The 20286-nt window shown below is 38.3% G+C and overlaps 1 protein-coding gene across 5 annotated transcripts; it reads right to left on the minus strand.

Annotated features, from left to right (window-relative positions):
* Window positions 1-277: 277 nt before the first annotated feature.
* Window positions 278-19032, minus strand: LOC132101541 (E3 ubiquitin-protein ligase Siah1-like). Of its 5 annotated transcripts, XM_059506579.1 has the most exons (4): window positions 8627-9536; window positions 7987-8473; window positions 7485-7541; window positions 278-2370 (listed from the first exon to the last, which is right to left on the minus strand). In XM_059506579.1, exons 3-4 carry the CDS (start codon window positions 7492-7494, stop codon window positions 1520-1522), a joined length of 861 nt encoding a protein of 286 aa, XP_059362562.1. In that variant the 5' UTR covers window positions 7495-7541; window positions 7987-8473; window positions 8627-9536; the 3' UTR covers window positions 278-1519. The 5 variants fall into 5 exon arrangements, with proteins under 5 accessions (XP_059362562.1, XP_059362564.1, XP_059362565.1 ...); XM_059506581.1 differs by lacking the exons at window positions 7987-8473; window positions 8627-9536 and adding an exon at window positions 19010-19032; XM_059506582.1 differs by lacking the exons at window positions 7987-8473; window positions 8627-9536 and adding an exon at window positions 15531-15711.
* Window positions 19033-20286: the final 1254 nt, after the last annotated feature.

A 20286-nucleotide genomic window follows, 5' to 3' on the forward strand; every position in this document is an offset into this window, starting at 1 on the left:
TTTCCTATTCATTTTCTTCAATATGATGACAACATTCCTAAAAAGTCATGAAATTAAAAACATGCTTAACATGTTAAGAAAAAAATGTACGTTGCGCACAATGGAATTTAATGTCAGTTTTAAAGTAATATTATAGTTTTAGGTTTACATGTTAAAAAGCAAGTTCTACATTATCAGACAAACTAACAAGGACAATGCAAAGTAAGAAGTTGGTAGCCAGCATCACCAACCATCAGCTGCAATTTAGAATGAGCAGTGAGGAAAAATTCACAGAGGGTATGAAAAAGATAGATTTATTTACTGGCAAAATAGAACAAAAACAAATAAAATTAGAGATCAGGACTAGCAACAGTACAATGTATCTATAGAGATGTTTGGCTTTGCTTCACCCTATCCTTGCAAAAAACAGAAATGCAGACATACAAAGAACAACAGCAACAAAAATATTGACTTACAAAAAGAGAAAAAAAGACACTGATGTCTTCTGAAGAACAACACTATCTACAAACACTGAAGATTAGCCACAAGGTTACAACAGCCTTTTTCATTCCATTTTCTTATAAGTCATTACAAAATGATAATTATGACAATAATCTCATTATAATAACTATTAATTGCCCCAGTTCCTAGCCTGATATTCAATGCAGTGTTGACTCCAGCGTTTGTAATTGAGGGCTTCCAGGTTAGGAAAACAAATTTATGATCTCACACATACTGTACAACTTGAATCTATCTTTTAAGAGTATTTGATATAAAAAAAACGAAGAAGTGTGGCTTCTATAGCTTGGCTTGATGTGCGTGTGCCAAGCCATCCCTTCAAAAACAAACAGGAGGAACACTGCAGCGACAGGCAGAAACAAACAAGACTTCTAAAATGAAATCTGGACTTGTTATAACTTATCCAGTGGTCATGCACCAATTGCCAGAACCTTTCCGTATCATACTCAAGGTAGGAACAATTTAAGGGAACAAAAAAGGGGCGAGGGGGAGATTAGAATAAAACAAAACCTAATATTTGAACATAGAAGTTAGTGTTTTATCTGAACTGAAATGCAAAACGTCTTGGGAAACAACAACAGAACGAACAAAAACTTGCTCTAAGGGTTGCGCATTTTGAGCAAACCCACTCCAGAATTGATCAATATTCCCAACCGTCATCCAGCTCACCGCTCCAAATGCCACATTTTCAAATGTCCATCCCATAAACGTGGCTTTCCGACACCTTCAAGGGCAATGACTGTTGCTCTCAAAAATGTAGAATACATTAATTATTTAACTTATATAATATTGTAGCATAAAACTGAGAACCCAGGAGTTCTGGTTGGACTTGCCAAGCTCCAACCAATAACATTTTTTTTTTTTTTATGACTACTCGGAACAAACAACAGCAAAATGTTCCCCAGTTTAGCTACTCCCCCAGCCCCCAAGCACAACTCAAGGTATCCTGCGGTGTATTGAAATGTCTGGTTTCATGTTTGTATGTGTGTGTATGCATTCAAGTATGCACGGCTGTTAGTCCTCAGCACATGGATATGGTGACGTTGATGCCCAGGTTGCCGTTCTCTGCAAACAGCTGAGCAATGGAGGTGTCAAACACAAGGCAGTCACTATTCATGATGGCGGTGGCGATGCCCTCGTGAATTGAACGTGGCGTCGCTTCCCAGGTGAGTCGCCGCCGGTGCCCATTCAACTCCAGCCGGTATGCGAAGTTTTCTGCCTGTTTCCGTGTGCCAATCAGCTGCACGATGGCAAAGAACTGCTGGTGGCCGTCATATTTCTCCTGCTTCTCCAGCACAAGCATAAAATGGAAGCCGAAGCATGACTGCATCATGACCCAGTCCACCGCCCCAGGCAAGTTGATGTCTGTGGCCAGAAAGACAATATCCTCACCTTGTAGCGTGGTTATGGACTTGTGTTGGTGCAGCAAGTGGGGCATGACAGCATCAAGAGATCCCTGCCACTTGCAGGAGGCGCCAGGACAGGGGCAAGAGTATGGCCGGAATTCACAAAGCTCCTCATGTTCAGCTTTGTCTGTGTGCGGTAGGGTGACTTCGCAGCCCGATGAGGCATACTTGCATGGGAAAAGCACTGAGTTGGCCACTTTCTCCATGGCCAAATTGCGGATTGAACCAAGAGGGCCTCTGCAGGTGGGGCAGCAGGTGAGTTTGGGCCGGCAGTTGCTACAAACCAAATGCCCGCTCTGGCACTGCAGGATGGGTGGCAGCACATAGTCAAAACAGACCGGACACTCAAACAGGCTGGCGAGGTCACTGTTGGATGCAGTGGTGCCCGACAAGGTAGGGACGCGCTGAGAAGGGGGACACTTAGAGGTTCCTGTGGGCAGCGCTGTGGCAGTCTGGCGACTCATTTCTGAAGAACAGGAGACAGAGAAGAAAGTTAACATGGAGAAAGGAAATTAAGGTACATGCATTTACACCAAATCCAACCGCAGCTGAACTCCATTATGCAAGACAAAAGAGATCAGCTGGCATCTAATGCACTGACCTGCACACATCTGCATCCTGGACATAAAGCAGCAGACATTTTAAAATGTAGCCTCGGGGTAAAAGGTACACGTTTCTGCTGATTCAACCAGTATGAGCCCCAAATAATGCTATAAAAGAGTCTCAACAGCGCTGAGGTCTGTTCTTCCTGAGTGGCTCATAGATATAGCCGTCTAGTGCCACCGATAAGTCAGACATGGGCCTCTGGGGAAGGCTTGGGGCAGCTATTTCAGGCACGACTAAGATGTGCAGATCTCCACGCTTCAATTTTTTTTTTTTTTTTTAATGCCATACATGGAGAGTGGACTCAGAAAACCAGAGCGCATGTCTGCTACAAGACTGTTCCTATGGCAACAAGCTGCATTGAGAAAGTGTATGTGTATGGGACGACCTGGGATGCATTCTTTCCTAATGCATGACAGAAGGAGGGTGTAACACCCTACTGTTATTATAACCTACATCTACACATCAGTCAATAGGAAGCACAAGAGTAACTAAATTAGCACTGGGAGCAAAAAAATCAATTAAGAGACTACAGAACAAAGGAGCAGAAGGGCTGGATCAGAGCACAGTATATAGTATACAGACGAGCTCTGTGTGTATGTAGGTGGCTTAGAATCTACTAGTAAACACATCTGTTCTAATAAAGCCCTAAGTATTTTTAGCCTCCTCACTGAGCAGCTCTCGGAGTATAACAACTGAGGCCAAAATTAGCCGAAGCACAAGAGCTAACACTACGTCCTCAATGCCTTTCTAGGCTTGTAGTCAAGACCAGAGGATTAGAAGGGGCAACAAATATATATGAATGCTAAACATTCCTGGATCATCATCCTTTGAACCCATAATCTTGTTATTGCTAGCACAATCCGGTACTGTTACTCCTTTGTGCAAGTCGTGTTGTGCAGGCATGAATGAATGCATGATTCTTGCTTGATTGGATGACATGTGTGTTCAAATCCCGGACAAGCCCCCAAACTGTGTTCGAACTGTAAAGAAACATTTTACAGGCTATCACCTGGGTGCTTATGTCAGAGGTATCCTGGAGGGCCAACGATCTGCAGAGTTTAACTCCAACTCAATTAAACACACCTGAACCAGCTAATCTAGGTCTTATAGAAACTTCCAAACAGGTTAATGCTGAACTCTGCAGGATGTTGGCCCTCCATGTGCACTTATATTCAGAGCAGTTGTCACTGATACAATACAAGAAGCAAAGACAGTCTTGTCTGCTTGACGTTAAGCCAAAGAGACAGCAGGCCAACCTCCCACCACGAAACAGTCTGAGTGGCTGATGGCTGTTGTACACTACTTTTACGACACTGTTGCTCCATTAAGCTGAGGTTTTAATGACAGCTGAAGTGATGCATGTGTCTCACTAAGAGGAAAGAAGTGTAAATGAATTGGAAGGGAAGGGAAATCAAGCATATATGTCCTGACAAGTTTAGAGTTGGGAGTTTGAGATAGTGCTTGAACTGTGAGAAAGAATTATTTATGGACGCTGACTTTTATAAGTTGTGCTTGGCAGGCAAAATACGCTACTTCTGCCAAAGCTAAAAATCAATCCATCAGAAATGTGTTTCTTGAGGGGGGCAGAGAAGCATTCCAGAGCAGAATGTTCATGTTCATCCAACTAGTCTTATCTTATATTAACCTTCAATGTAATGTCCAAAAATAAGTGTAAATTAATTTATGCAATGTTTAAAAAAAAAAAAAACTTCATATAATTTTGGTTATTCTTTTGGAAAGCTATAATGTATAGTGGGACCGTTTGCCATTTGTTTTCCTTCTTAGTCGACTTAGCCAAAGGTAAGTCTAGAAAACACACTGTGGAGAAATTCTATGGCAAATAAATAGTAGACTTGGGTTTTAAAAAAAGTTTACTTCTAAGAACTGGTTTAAAACTCTGGAAGAAAGTAAGAGTGGCAGAAGCCCTTGTGGCACTGCTGATTTTTCTTTTAAGTTCTTCGTCTGGGAATCAAAAGAACTGTGGTGTGTCTCTTTTCTCCAGCAGTGCTGAGCTGCAATGTCAGTGGAAAGTTTGCAGTCCATCACATATAACAGGAAATCCTGTAACCCCAGAGGAAGTGGTTTGATGTCATTGTCAGGTCTGATAATGGCGTTAGGAAGACAGAACAAAAGGCAAATGGCAATGCAACTGGCCTACACTGCACAAGCCAAAGCTGCAATACCCAAGACTGTTATTTGTGTGTCTCAGGTAGACAGTTAGGCCAGGTAACTTTAGTACATCAAATCAATGGAGCCTCAGCAAAAACATCAGCATTAGTGCTGAGCTGAGTCAAAAAAAATCATATGACAAGTCATAGTCAAGTCTTAAAGACACAAAAAAAAACTCTTAAGTATGTGAACAAAACACTTTTAGCTATGCAAGGTCAACACAAGTTTACCTGCAGACATGTTTACAGCTAGTTACTAAATAAAAACAGATCTGTTCTGTACTGACAACTGATATCAACATTAACACTATAGTAATGTAATGTAATGCAACAACATATAGCACGTATAACTACACAACTAGCTTTCAATGCTTTGGCCAAGGATTTTTCACCTGCATTTGTATACTTTTGTCCAGTATGTTTCTAGAGTTACAGAATTCTCCAAATCAATGGTTACAGAGTTCAAGCCAACCCAACACTACAACCTGAGTGAACAAAGCTTCTGGTTTCCATTAAGTAGGGTTGAAACAATAGACCAGTATAATGTTTTAATCGCAGTTTGAACGTGCACGGTTATCATACCATAAACATTTGCATATATACGGTTAAAAAATAATTAATGAAAAGAAACTCAACCACCCATATGCTGTTTATTTCTGTTATGCCGCTTCACACTGCATTTACTTGGCTGCTTACATGCATGTACAGCAGAGAAAATGACAGAGACAGAGATTATGTCTAATCTCCAAATTATATCTAATCGCCAGAAAAAAAAGTTACTAATCTGCAGTATGGGAATAATTTGAATATATATATATATATATATATATATATATATATATATATATATATACACACACACACGTGGTTGTCCTTGAGGACGGATCCATTTAGAAAAATATGTGAACGCAAAGTGGCTGCAAAAGCAGGCAATACATCCAACATCTTTTCTCATATTCGCAGATGCCATCCCTAATATATAATAGATAAAGGTGTCGCACTTATAAAAATGAATTAAGGTAGTATGATTTTGGTCATGGATAACCATCAAAACTTAAACATTTCCTGGTTTTATTTGAGAAAAACCATTGTCAAATACAGTTTGAAACTGAAAGGTCCGCTACAACCCATCAAAATAAACGTTTGATTCAACTTGAATTTATGACAAATATAATAGCATTGTTCAATGTACTTCAAAGTTATAACAACAACAACAAGAATAATATACTTTATAATAATTAATTTAAACATTATTTTTAAGGAATATCATGTTTGTCCATGTTTTAACTTATTATACCCTATGTTGTGCAGAACTTTGGCAAAAAAAATTCTTAAATTTTCATTTGATAACATTAATTTACATTTTAAAGTGTGATACAGATATACATAAGGTGTACAGCTTTAATTAACTTTTGTGTATTTTTTATTGTTTTTTTTTTTCAGAAGGGAGACTTTTATACTTTCAGTAAAATTATATTAAGTTTGTTATAATAAAGGATTTGTTCACTCAAATAACTTGTTCTTATTCTTTTAGGAGTCATTGTTACCGATAAGAATTATTGTTTAATATATACCATGAAATCGTGATATTTTCTGAGACGATTATCATACAGTGAAAATCTCATACCGTTACAACCCTACCATTGAAAGGAGGAACACAATATACCATGTACCACCCCCTGCAGCAATAGCAAAAAAAGCAAAATCTCTCCAAGTCAGGACACCGATAATTGCGATGTTGTCACATCTCAAATATTCTAATGTTCGCTGATGAATTTAAATATCAAAACTGCAACTTAAGTCCATCATGCAGAGAGCACGAGCTGGGACTCCACATGTCTGGTAAGAAATATGGCCTGGTTTGTGACGAGACATGACATTTAATCAGGTACAGTAATAATGTGGTCTGCTGCCAGACTCCATGGAGATGTTTGTGGTCAAGCGCTTTGTTCACTCAGTAGGTGTTACCATTGGATTTAAGCTTGCTGCAGTGGTTGTGGTTAGCATTCTGCAACATTCTGTAATGGGAATTAGTTTTATTCTTGAGATCTGAAAGCAGTACTCAAAACGGATAATAAAAGTTTTGTGGGTTATTAAGATTTACGATTAGAGTTTGACTAGCTCTTTTAATGCCTCCATGATGCTTATTTGTGCTATGGAAGCAAGCTTGTACAGTACACATGTATGACTGCAGAAGGGGTTTGTGGGATATATTCTGGGACATGTTCCATTAAATGAATTGCTTTTGGTCTCATTTCATTTGTAAACAGCGTTTTTGAACACAGTTCTCTGGAAGAAGTCTTATAAAATTGATGGAAGACATAGACAAGAAGTTCAGTATGCAGGGCTCTGGTGGATGAAGAGATAAAGGCCAAAGAGATGGTGTAACCCGCCAAAGTTAGTTTCTTAAGAGATGGGCCACTTTGCAATGTCTAATAGTTGCCTGTGTTAACACAGACTCAGAGGGTCTGGATGTCTGATGGTACAGATGTGTCCTGCTTTCCGGATGGGGACTGAGAATGAATATAAGCACAAGTCCTTATCATCTATCTTTCCTCAGATATTTCTCCATTGACTAAGAAGCCTTGCACATCCCCATGAACTGAAGCTGAACTAAACATCAGCTGAACACGAAATGGAGCATCACATCCAAGAAAAACCCAACCCCTTTGCAAGTTTCAACGATCCAACATTTCCAAAGGCCTGCACATTGGCAGTAGTCTCTGTTTGGATAACCTAAACATTGCATGTGCTAAAAATACAATAACAGAACTCACACAGTTAGAACAGAAAACTGAATACTTACCTTCGTCCATATGATTTCCAAATACGTCTTTCTTCTTTCTTTGAAATGTGTGGACCTCTGGAATGATAGAGAAAGCAAAGAGAGACAGAGAAGGTTTGGTTAGTCTTGTAAAATACAATGAAGACACTCTAGATCTACCTATGTTTGTTTTCCAACTGTTGAGCTGCTTTTCTGGTTTATTTCATGAGTGTTTGGTTTTTCCACAAAGAATAAAGAGAGGCAAAAATCAGGTCTCACAGCTAGTCAGTTTGTTAATTGCGGACCAAAAAAGAAAAAGTGTTTCCATGCTGTTTAAGTGTCACTAAGCTCCCACACTAACAAGAACTACTTAAGTGTTGCGAATCCTTCTTAAATTGTTCTTAGACAAAAATGACTTTCTAAACAACATAAGACAACTTTTGTTTTGTTTTTCTATAGCAACTGTATAATAAATTACAATAACAGTCAATGAAACTGTGAACAATACAGGTACAAAACAAGTAGAACAGATATTTCTTCATACCATGATGTTGAGAAATAGACACACCCCTCCAACCGACCTCCTTTCAGTGGCCCTATGAATACAGCTTTATACAATTTTTAGCCTTTCTAACATGAAGCCTTATAAAGCTGATACGCATGGTGGGCAGGACTAATGCACAGCACAACAGCGTCTGGGCTTCACATTGATTTCTCCGCATTAGACCACACTTCAATATTTCATCAGAAGCCATTCAAAATGGAAGGTCGCTCAATGTGCATTAAAGTATCTGGTGAAATTATTCAGCAGTTTAAGAGATGTAGAAGTCTAAATCAGGCAGATGGTCAATATCATGGATCAGAATGACCAAAAGCAAACGGGGACTAAAAAGCTGATAACTCAATTTTGTTTTGATATCAACAATCGTAATTGACTCTGCTGCTAGGTTGAAAACCTCGTGATTAAGTTATGAATCCATTCATGAGTCATACAGTGACCTGTCTCGATGTACCAAATCTCAGGATCAATTCTATGTCATACAAAAAAAAGAACTCAGAATGACATGAAGGTTGGTAAATGAGAACAGAGCTTTCATTTTAGGGCAACGTGAATGAAAGACCAATAAAATGGCCTTCCTCTCAGTTAGTGGTGGTAGTAAACAAAACAAGCATGGTTCTGTTACCTTTAGGTTTACTAGCAGTTCTGGCCGCTATGCAAGAGAAGAGCTTGAGCACCCCCTTCCATGAGTACACGGGCTGTAGTCTAATAGTAGCCGACATGGGGAGCAGATTGACTCTTCATCATGCTCTTTCCATAAAAAACAAAAGGGCCCGTAAAAGAGAGTCCCTCCTTTTCTGGTTCACGCTCCTTTCCTACAGTCTTCTAAGATAGTCTTCTGCTTAAGATAGAAACACAGCTCCCAACAGGTCGTCTAGGGCCACGGTATGGTATCCCCACCCCAAACCCCCCAAAGGAGGAAGGGATGAGTCCCAAAACACCTACACTTGCACAATCTGAGAAAATTCCAGCAAGTGTTCCTCAAAGTGGAGAGCAGTAGATTTGTGTTTTAAAATACTTTCTCTTCAGTAAAGAACAGCCCAGGACAAACAAAAGAAAAAGTCGGTAGAGCAGAAAGTGTAACAAAAAAAAAAAAAAAAAGGTTTTTGCTGTAGTCAGGATTGTTACACAAGTAGATCCAGATACCAGTGCCTGGAAGGAGAGTTCAGCAGCAATCTCTAGAAAGAGGCAAAAAGACTAAAAAATGGTTAAGGAGTCAAGTTGTCAGGCTTTTCCCCCTTTATAAGCACATTCCAAAACTTCTGGACCACTCCCATGACTTTCAGAGTACCCCGTCAGCTCTTTAAATGAAGAAAACGGAGAGGGAAGAAGCACACTGTTTCACAGAGGATCAAACTCTCAGAGCGATCGCAGAAGGAAGGAGAGGGTCCCGCCTGCACAGTCACCACCGTTGCCTGTGGATCGAGGAGTCAAATGTCAGTCTGAAGTCAGCATGCTCACTCTCTCTGGTTCTCTGTCTCTCTCGCTCTCTCTCTCTGAGGAGTAGGAGGAGTTGGACCGGTTCATGGGTCCAGCCGTGTCAGATTACACAGCTCCTCCTTTTGCCGCCGTCTCTATTCATGTCTCCCAGACAAAAGATATTTTACAACATGGCACCCATATGACAGCCGGCAACTTAAACAAAACACTCAACGATCACACACACTGCTCATAAAGAGGCACTAACAAAACCACAAATACTGAGCAGTGCAGCTTTACAGGCACTTTAATGCCTTTGTAAGTAGAGAGAGAGAATGTGGTACATTACAACAAATTCAATACCGCCAATCTTAACTGCTATAAAGAAGCTCAGAGCCACATACACCACTAAGTATCACCTCTCACCACTACCCAAAATACCCCAGTGCACGCCCAACATGACTAGAATAAGGCTGATAAAAACAATCTGACCTTTCTACTCTTGAAACTGACATTAAAGGCCTGGACAGCAACCCCCATCTGCGTTTCTGTCAGACACTACAGGGCTCGGACTGTCCCATGTGACCTTTGGTCCCTCGCCTCAGTCAAAACATGCCCTGTAGATTTAGCTAGTGATAACATGGCAACCAAAACATTAAATTCCACAAAATTGTGCTCATGAGACGTCATATTAAAATCCTGGCCATTAGTCACAAAAAATGGAGTTCATCTTTAGGTTCTTCAGACAGCCTTTTCCTATTTATATAAAATCATCTGTTAACCATAGAGCTGTTAAATATAATGATGGACCTACAAAAGAAATGAAAGCCTTTGAAAATAATCAAAGACCATTTGCAAAGTCTTTTGTTCCGGTTTTGCAACATTATCATTTAAAAGGGCAGGTGTGAGGGTTCACGCATGGAAAATGGCCTTTGCTCAGTCCTGCCTCAAATACAGTGCAACTGAAACACCTACAGGCATCCTATTCTGTGTTAACTAAAAAAACTCTAATATAATATTTGTATTATATAACAATAAAAAACTCAAATCAAAATTCCAGACAGCTATATAAAAGGACTCATATGCTCCCTTGATAGGTCAATTATAGTTGAGCTCTAGAAACCAATGCACCATGTGCTCCACACTGCCCCCATGGCCCAGATCATATGCTAACAGCAGAATGATTTGTTAATGGTACAAATCTCCAATCAACACAGGACAAGCAATTGTAAACAAAAGGGCTGAGGGTAGGGCAGTGATTCTACCCAGCATTTCCATCTAAATGAGGGCTCAGGCATGATATTTACATGCAGGTCATAGTGCTCCAGGTACAATAAACAGCAGAGCTCTACTCCTCTATAGTCGGGATGCAAAATGAGTGGAATTTTCCAGTGGAAAGAAAATTTAAGAGAGAAAATAAAATGTATTCACATATGACTCATGCTGAATCTACGATCATCAGTGCAGTTGTTTTACGCGAGATACAGATCATTTTGTCCTAAGCCGGTCTTAACATAAGACTTCTTTACACTGCAAAAGCATTTTAAATGCATGCACCGACACCAGGACATCCACATAGCATATAATTTGGTGTGAATAGAATCACAATAAACAATCAAACAGCATACAATGAGCAGGACTGAATTTATCTGAGGCATACAAATCTTAAAGACAGAAGTTTATCTTCAGCATGCTTTATTTATTACACATTACGATGACCACATCATCTAATGAAGTTTTTTTTTATTTTGGGTGGGGGGGGGGGGGGGGTCCATGACGCAAAGCCAGGGGTCCACAAAATAATTTGCTATACCGTATTTTCTGGACTGCAATTCTTTTTTTTCCCCATCTTCTGAAACGTGCTATGATTTCTATTCAAATGTGACTTATATAATGAATTAATGTCAAATAAGCGTGCACTTTAAGATTTATATAGCCAATATGTATACTGCAGTTTTTCTTCATTTTAGTAAGTGGTTCACATAGACCAAGATGGCAAGCGCATTTTGTTCGTTTTCTTTATTTTACAAAAGCACAATGTTTCACGGTCATTTTGAAGGTACATAAATAATAGACTGTTTTGAATAATGTCTTTCTCTTATCTGACGAATATTAAAAGTTTAAATTAAAAGTGACGTGACATATGGCCAAGTATGGTGACCCATACTCAGAATCGTGCTCGGCTTTTAACCCATCCAAAGTGCACACACACAGCAGTGAACACACACACCGAGAACACACACCCGGAGCAGTGGGCAGCCATTTATGCTGCAGCGCCTGGGGAGCAGTTAGGGGTTCCGTGCCTTGCTCAAGGGCACCTCAGTCATGGTATTGAGGGTGGAGAGAGCACTGTACATGCACTCCCCCCACCTACAATTCCTACCGGTCCGAGACTCGAACTCACAACCCTTCGATTGCGAGTCAGACTCTCTAACCATTAGGCCATTACTTTCCCTAATGGACTAAGAAGAATATCACATTTTTCTGCTGATATAAGGAATCCAGAGTGTTTGCGCTGGCACCTCCCACACACATACAACATATCAGTTCTAGCATTGCAACTTGACATCACAGCCTCATCATCAGCAAACAAAATAAGCCAACTAAACCTACAAACGGTATTTGGTGACTCAATGTAACTTGTCTGTTGTACCATATGTACAATGTTTTGATTTGAAGTGAGGGGAGATAAAATTCATGTTACTGTGTAGAATGTTTTTTTTATGTAAGATTTGTTTCATTTAGACCTATTCAGGATTTAAATTATTTCTGAAAGTAATAGTAAAATGTGACATACACACCGATGCAGCTTATGTTTGTTTCCCCTGACCTGGTGCAACTATCCGGAAAATATGGTAAATTTAATGATATTATGCTGTAGTATTAACCATTTGCACCAATAAAACATTCATATGTTAATTTTTCCTACCCACATTAGACTTTAGCATTAAACACTGTTATAATTATGAGGGGGTCCTTGGAAAATCCTGTCCCCTGTAAGGGGTCCCTGGCTCCAAAAAGTTTGAAAACCCCTGATCTAACAGACTACATCTGCATGACCATCTTCAACATGCTCGTCTCATCTATAATTGGGCCACTCACTACAAAAGTGAAGCAGAAGCTTTTCCATCTGAAGATGAACAGGGGTAAATGAAGCATAACATGCACACTTCATTAGCGATTGAAACCCATCCATTCTTTCCTGCTCTTCTCGAAGATATCTTCTACACGAACGGAGTCCATTAGTGCTCTATCCTGTAATACTATATAAAGCTATAGCTCTGGGCAAGGGGCTGTTTAGGTAACATGCAGCTATAACCATTCAATTGCTGTGGGCACCCAAGACAAACAATGAGGCATTTAGTGCATTTGTTTTGTCATTTACATTTACGTAAAAGGGTTTGAGTCTCTGCTCAGTGTCAAAATTCAAAAGCTGTTATTCTCAATCATCTTCACAGGCCACAAATGAAAGATTCTTGCCATTTAGTGTGCCTACTCCACAAGCTGAAAAGCATACTTTGAACTGTCTTAGACACTGCACATTAGATGAATAAATGACAAACTAAAGACATCAGCATGTTCTCTGCTATTTTGCTAAGTAAAATCTCAGAGCCAATCAAATCTCAAGTAGGCTAATAAAAAAATAACACTATTTAAATTAACAAAAGCACAATTATTAGAAGTAACTGTAACAAATTAATCCAAAACATGCTAAGACAGAAATGTGCAAACTGATTGTTGTCAAGGAGAAAGAACACTAAGACGCAGTGGGAAGACTGAATCCACCCACCTCTATGCATGTACACAACACAAACAATCAGGCTTCTTGTCTGCTTCACTCAGACAGATCGTCGACCAGAATTATGATCCTGTAGCGATTATGCAGAAGACATATTGGTGGCACAAGGGGGTAAAGAGAACAGTGTTGTGTGTACGCAAGTATAAGAGGTGGAAGAGAGATGCAATGGACCAAAGAGTGTGAAATGGTCTATCCCTGCTCTATACTCCTGTTTTATCTATTCTGAACAGGCTCAGGTTACCTCACCAATATCCTGAAGCTGTGGAGTCTAACGCTAAAAGTCAGATGCCATTTCTGTGGGGGGCAACCAAGTTCGGCTGACCAAGTGTGTGCAGCTGCTCCACAAAAACAGGTTGAAAACATAAGATTCACAATAAAATGACTCTAGACATTGATTGAAATTATCCAAATGTCCCGACAACCACATGGTTTTTTTAGGCAAATACTTAGTTGCACAACACAGCAGCACTAAACAGAGTTAGACGGATAAGTGGTTTAAACTTTATTTAAAATAAATAGAATAACACCCAACAATGCCATTTAAAAGTAAAAGATGTCTTGTAAGTCAACATATGTTAAAGGTAGGCATTAGAAATACCAATAAATAAAGTATTATTAAATAGACTCATTTAAAATGCAAAAATAAATGGATAAGACAATTATTTACTAATTATATTTTCTCACATAATAATAACAACAATCATTGGTATAATTACTGCCATTAGCGTGTTGGTGAAAAAAGATATTGGTTAATCTCTGTGTGAAAGGGTGCATGAACATGGCCTTGTGAACATCTTACTAAAGAACATGAATATCTCTAGAGCTGGTGTACCAGCAAAAGCAGAGATAAACAATCAATGACTGTGTGAAGAATGCTCCATAACATGATCTCTAGTTCACGGTTGAGGTGTGTGGGGAGAATGAGAGAGGAGGATTGCATTTCCAAGTACCAGGACACACAGAAACACAAATCTAATGTGTTCCAAAGCCAAAGTAGAAGGCTTTTTTTTTTTTACTTTATGCCTTCCCAGGCATTTTCATCAAACCAATAGAAATGTCTATGGGCAAATAAAACATCCCAGATAGATGCAGGGGTAGCTGTTTAAAATAAACAGCCTGAAGGTTTTCTTAAAACCTCCATTTATTCTATATAGGAAAATATCAAGTTTATTTACAACAACCTTACTTTACCTTGATAGTAGAATAAGGTTAGTTACAGAAGGGATTTGACCCTATCCTTTCTATCTATTGCTTCCACCAGCTGCAACTTAACCTTAATTACGGTAATCGATAGGGGAGGTGCTTAAATGGATCTTTAAGGATAAAGAACAACAAAAACAGTACAGCTCAACTCACAACAAAGATGCAACATCTCCATGGCAAATAATAGCTGCTTTGTAAACAAAAAGGAGTGATGTAATGATCTAGCAGCCAAGTTCAATGCGTCTGAGAGCGCGCAAGCTTAGAATAAATACAGTGTGCAGCAGAGACATGGGCATTCATGACATTAAGCTTCTTTAGGTCTCAAAGCAATTACATGCACACGATTTTCCTATAATATCTTGAGTCTAAGAGAATCATGTAGACTAGAAGCTCCAAAACAAAGGTCGGTTGACGGCTAGCTTTGGGCAGGTTTTCTTTATGACTGATTTCTAAATCAACATCATTACAGATTTTACTGACAATAACAGCGATAAGTATATTACAAGATCACATGCTGATCCAGCTAACGCTGTCTCTGTGCATATAACACGTGTTTATTTATGCCAGGCTGCTTTTGCACTGCACTTTTCATGTTGAGATTATTAGCATCTATCTGTCAGTCAAGTCACCTCACTACGGTGAAACACTCCAATACGACTCAATGTCAGTTAACGAGGCCTCAAGCTTGGGACTAAAAGAATAAATACAAATGGTGTGTCTGCATCTATGCATCCTACTATTAAAATTAGAAAGCACTGCAATATTTATATTTCATTTAATTTCATCACATAAACAGCTTGTCTCGTTTAGCATAAGCATAGAAAGCTAGCAAAGCCGGGTTAATAATGGTTAAGTTACACTGACCAAATCTCAGCGCTTGGTAAAATGAAATAAAAAAAATCCTTTTGTGACAGGTTACGAACCACACCAGGACTCGTAACGTGTTAGAAAAAAAAATGGGTCACATAAAAAGTATTTTGATGAGGAACACAGCAAAAGGGTTGGTAGCATTGTCGGCTAGCCTCTTTTGAGCTAGCTAGCACGCTAAGTCTAGTAAAACAACAGCAGAGCCATTATCCTCGAATGAGGGATTTAAACACTGCACTTACCCCCAGAAAAAATATCCTTCTGCTGCCAAACGGAACAATTAAAAAAGAATCCACTACACGTAGATCCGCGTTTGGTTGTAGGTCCGTTAATCGTCGGGATGTTTGTGTTTCCACATTCGCTAAAAGGAGACGCTGCTGTCGCCCGGCAGTCTCGGTGTCGCGCACTGACTGAAGCTGTGCAAAAATATTTTTTTCACGGGAGCGCAGCTACAAGACTGCGTGAACGCGCTTTAGTCACATGAACGCGGTCAGGAGAACAACGTTGGGTCAACAACAGACAAGTTATGAGAATACCGTCTCGTTTCCACGAATCGGTTCTTTTGAACAGTTAAGAACCGGTTCAGAAAACTGTTTTAGCTCTTCTTTTAAGCAGCGTGATCCCTGACATCCCAAGTGTAGTGTAAAATGTTCGAATGAAATCAGATCTATACATAGGCCTACTGTAGATTTTTATTATTTTTTTATTAATATGTGATTGTTCCTTTGCGACCATTCAGATCACGCTCACGATAACGACATATAAATTGCATATACAATAGCCCACTACATTTCATGTGAATTGAATTTCATTAAAATGTAGCGTCCTTTCTCTGATAAAGAGTTCGATTGTTTATATAGAATACCATTTATTAAAACCAACTCTGTTTCACATGTTAATAAAACAATCACCATAATACAGCACGTCTGTTATTCTCCTTTTAAAGAAACCTTGCCCCATCAGTCATTGATTTAAAAAAAAATACTATATTAGTTCACTGATTCATTCATCATATGATTCCATATACTTTATTCAAGTTAGACCCCATATTGTATTAAAAAGCTGATGAAAACGAGGCGGTGTGAGGGATAGACTTATGGTAGGCCTATGCACTGTATAAAGGCACTAGATCATGTAATTCTATCTGAACTATTTTAAGTTTTGTCACACAAAAGGTAGATAAAACGTACTCTTGAACAAACTATTCCTATCAGTTCTGTAAAAAACAAACAAACATTCTATTCAAAAAAGGGAAATCAACAAAATAGTTGACCACTTGAGAAGACTTTAATGTACAGGATTTCAGTGGATTACATAAAGATAACAGTTGAGACCACAGTGTGCAATAACATTGTGTGTCAGTGATTTAAATAGTCTGTGACATGCTGTAATTAAACAAAAAGTTACTTTTCCCGTGTCAGTTTATTTTTTACTGTCTACTTAGAAGTTGTTAAATTATTTATTGCTGGAGGACTCCTGAGAGTTCCCCGTCTAGAATTAACTGAGATACCTTTACCTGGGTACTACTGCTAGGTGTCCTATTGTATTACTGGTGACCACTATAAACTGTTCTATGCGTCAAGATCGGAGAGGTTAAGTGCATTTAAATCATAGTCAATCTCAAAGCATGTGCTTTTTTTTTTATTTTATTTTTTATGAGACATGGAAAAGTTTGCACACCTTTTATACACAATGTACATTGAATTAATTATGTTACGATGAAGCACGTTTCTTTAATACAACACAAGAACATTGTGGTGTAACTCTGTGTTATTGACTTTTTATCATTCATACAGTGGGTAAATTCAGTTAAATAATTACAGTATGTTTTCAGTATTTTATAACTCTTCAGGGTCACATGATCCTTCAGAAACTGTATGATACACTACCATTCAAAAGTTTGGGGAAAGATTAATAATAATAAAGATAATAATAATAATAATAATAATATTTTATTTATGAATTATTATTATTATTTTATTCAACAAAAAACTCATTTAAAATTACCAAAAATGACATTAAAGACATTTATAATATTAGAAGGATCCTGTGACAATGAAGACTAGAGTAATGGCCGCTGGAAATTCAGCTTCATATTCAAAGGAATAAATAAAATCTTTTGAATTGTAAGCCTCATTTTAGCCTTAGTGAGCATAAGAAAAACTTTGGTTCAGTAGTGTATCTTAATTCACCATTCATTACTGTAACAATGCTTTAAATAAACATATTCATGCAGTATACCATATGCACACACAATAGTGTATTATTTTAAATGTTTGCATGCAATTTGCTCCATAGTTACAGATGGTAGGAAAACAACACAAATTATTCATGCCTCTGTCAGACATTACCAGAATCACATTAGCAGTCAGTCATAGGCAGCCACTGTATTTACCTAAATTGTGCAAAACAGGTGTTGAAAGCAGGTGAGTATATAATGTGCTGATCATATCATGGCAGTGGAAAAGAACACGCATGTCTGTCAGTAGAGACAAAACTACTACCAATTCAATGTCTATGACTGCAGACTAGAACACCTCTGGATATGTGTAAATATAGATGAAACATCACCTAGCCACAACTGTAGTGGTATATTAATAATGTTATGAGTCATTTGTTAGAGATACATGACATATTTTAACATGCTTCGATTAGCCGCAAATAACTGACTGTAAAATGGGACAGTGGCACTCTTACTGTAAATTACCCCATGCTCTTTTAAGCTTCTAAAATTGCCAGCTCAGCCCCGAGAGGAAATTACATCATTGTTTACAGCTCTGCAGCAGATGGAGGAATGGGAGTGGCACCCCCTTTAGCCACGGTAGCAACCAGTGTGCCACACTGATGATTCAAAACAGCATTTAGTCACAGTCTATTTTTCTCTCCCTTAGTGCGGCCCAGTGTGTTAAAATCCCAGAGTGCTCCTGCTCTCACGACATCACTGCTTGAAAGTGCCCTGTCAGCAAACTCCTGAATTTAGCCATTCCTTTTTCACAATATATATATATATATATATATATATATATATATATATATATATATATATATATATATATATATATATATATATATATATATATATTTTTTTTTTTTTTTTTTTTTTTTTTTTTTTGTGATATAATGTAGTAAGTGGAGTTACTCTAGAACAGGGGCCTTCAAACATTCTGGTCCCTCAGATATTATAATAACATAGCAAGGGACTATATTAATAAAATATGGGTCATTTATACTGACCATTTAAAATTAGAGAAAAAATATATTATAAAGACATAAATTACAAATTTTAATTTAAAATTACAATTTATTAGCAAGTTTTCTAAACGATACCTTTTTAAATTATATAATATTTAAATATTTAATTTTTTTCTAACATTTTATAAACTGTTATTTTTCTTAATTAAAACATAATTTTCTGTCTTTTGATAAACTTTATTCTAGATGATGCAGATGTTGAAATATTTTGGCACCTATTGAATAAAATAAAAGTTATGTACAGCCTACTGAAGATAACACTGGCCTCAACGCTCAGGGAACATTTGATCTTGCGCACTTTCTATTTGCAAATTTTGGATACATTCCATGACCACAAACTATGTTTTCCTCTGGAACTAATATTATCCACATTCTCCAGCTCACTGCAGCCTCTCTGCTAATGATAATCTGTGCTAACAATGCCTCTATTCCGTGAAGTCTATCAGAACCAAAAGTTTCCATGCATACTTGTGTGACTTATGAATGACTTGCTGATCTCTTCTGATCCTCTGTTCAGTCAATCTTGCTTCCTTTATGTGTAGTTAAGATCCTAATGTTGGCATGTTTACGGTTAAAGATTAAAGGCTACATGGCTTCCTCACTGATAATCCCAGCAGATATTAGTACTCCCATCGTTGCTGGTTGGGCTTAAACCAGTGGGTACAGGACAGTGGGGGAGGGCTGGTAGGGATTACTTTGACAAGTTATGTAAGCATGCTATCCAACTAAATGGTGAGAAAAAGAAGGAGATGGAGATTAAAGGAGATGGTAGAAATTTCAGTAGGTTTAGGGAAGCAAGCAACTGGGAAGGAGAAATCCTGTTCCTGAGAATGCTGAGCTTTTCTGGAATGTTGATGGCATTTGAACCGCCCGCCCATGACTGAACAAAGAACGTTTTTTCTTGCTGTGCTCGACAGAAAAAGGGACAGAGTGGGAACAGATGGAAAACAGAACTGTTTAGATCTGGGAAGCGCGCTACCAAGGCTTCCCCAGTCGAACCCTTATTTCCTTCGAAACACTTTTTCACTCATGACATGACTAAACAGTGGCTAATATTTGTATGCTCAAACTTGATTACAAACGTGCTAAAAGTAAGTACCATTTAAATAGATACAAATGAAAAAAGACTGAAATGAACAAAGGGAACATATAAAAAATAAAAAAAAACTCTTAAACAGTGAAAGCTCATATAATGTCTTAAACATTCCTCTATATGCTTTCACAAAAGTCGAGTTTTTTCCCCCCGAAACATTGTAACAGCTTTCTGTTGAAGAGTCAAATTCCGCAAAGGCATGCTGCAGGATTTGCATAATGGGCTAGGTTTTAGTTTGCTCATCTTACACAACTTTTGAGAACCTGAGCCATGTGAGGTCACAAAGGAAGGACAGTCAGGGACACCCCGGCTGTAACAAGACTAGTTTCGGTAGAATCTTTGCTGTCATTCATCTGTTTTGAAATTGATCCACACTTCAAATGGGGTAAGGATAAAGGATAATCTGGAATATATTCAAAGATCTTGTTTCAAGAGAGAGGGGAAAAAAGTAGTGAAAGCATAGTTTAGAAAAGACTAGTGCATTTGTATGGGCTCAGACTTAAAAAAAAAAAAAAATGCGATGCCGCCCCCTACTGTCAGTTTAATTATATACAGTTCAAATAGATTTCTATAAGCGCTTTTCACGTTTCAAAGCAACGTCATAAAAAATGTATGCTTCAATTGTACAATCAGGAAGTAATGTGTTAACGGA

The sequence above is a fragment of the Carassius carassius genome, chromosome 23 (genome assembly GCF_963082965.1).
Source record: "Carassius carassius chromosome 23, fCarCar2.1, whole genome shotgun sequence".
In the NCBI taxonomy this organism is placed as follows: domain Eukaryota; kingdom Metazoa; phylum Chordata; class Actinopteri; order Cypriniformes; family Cyprinidae; genus Carassius; species Carassius carassius.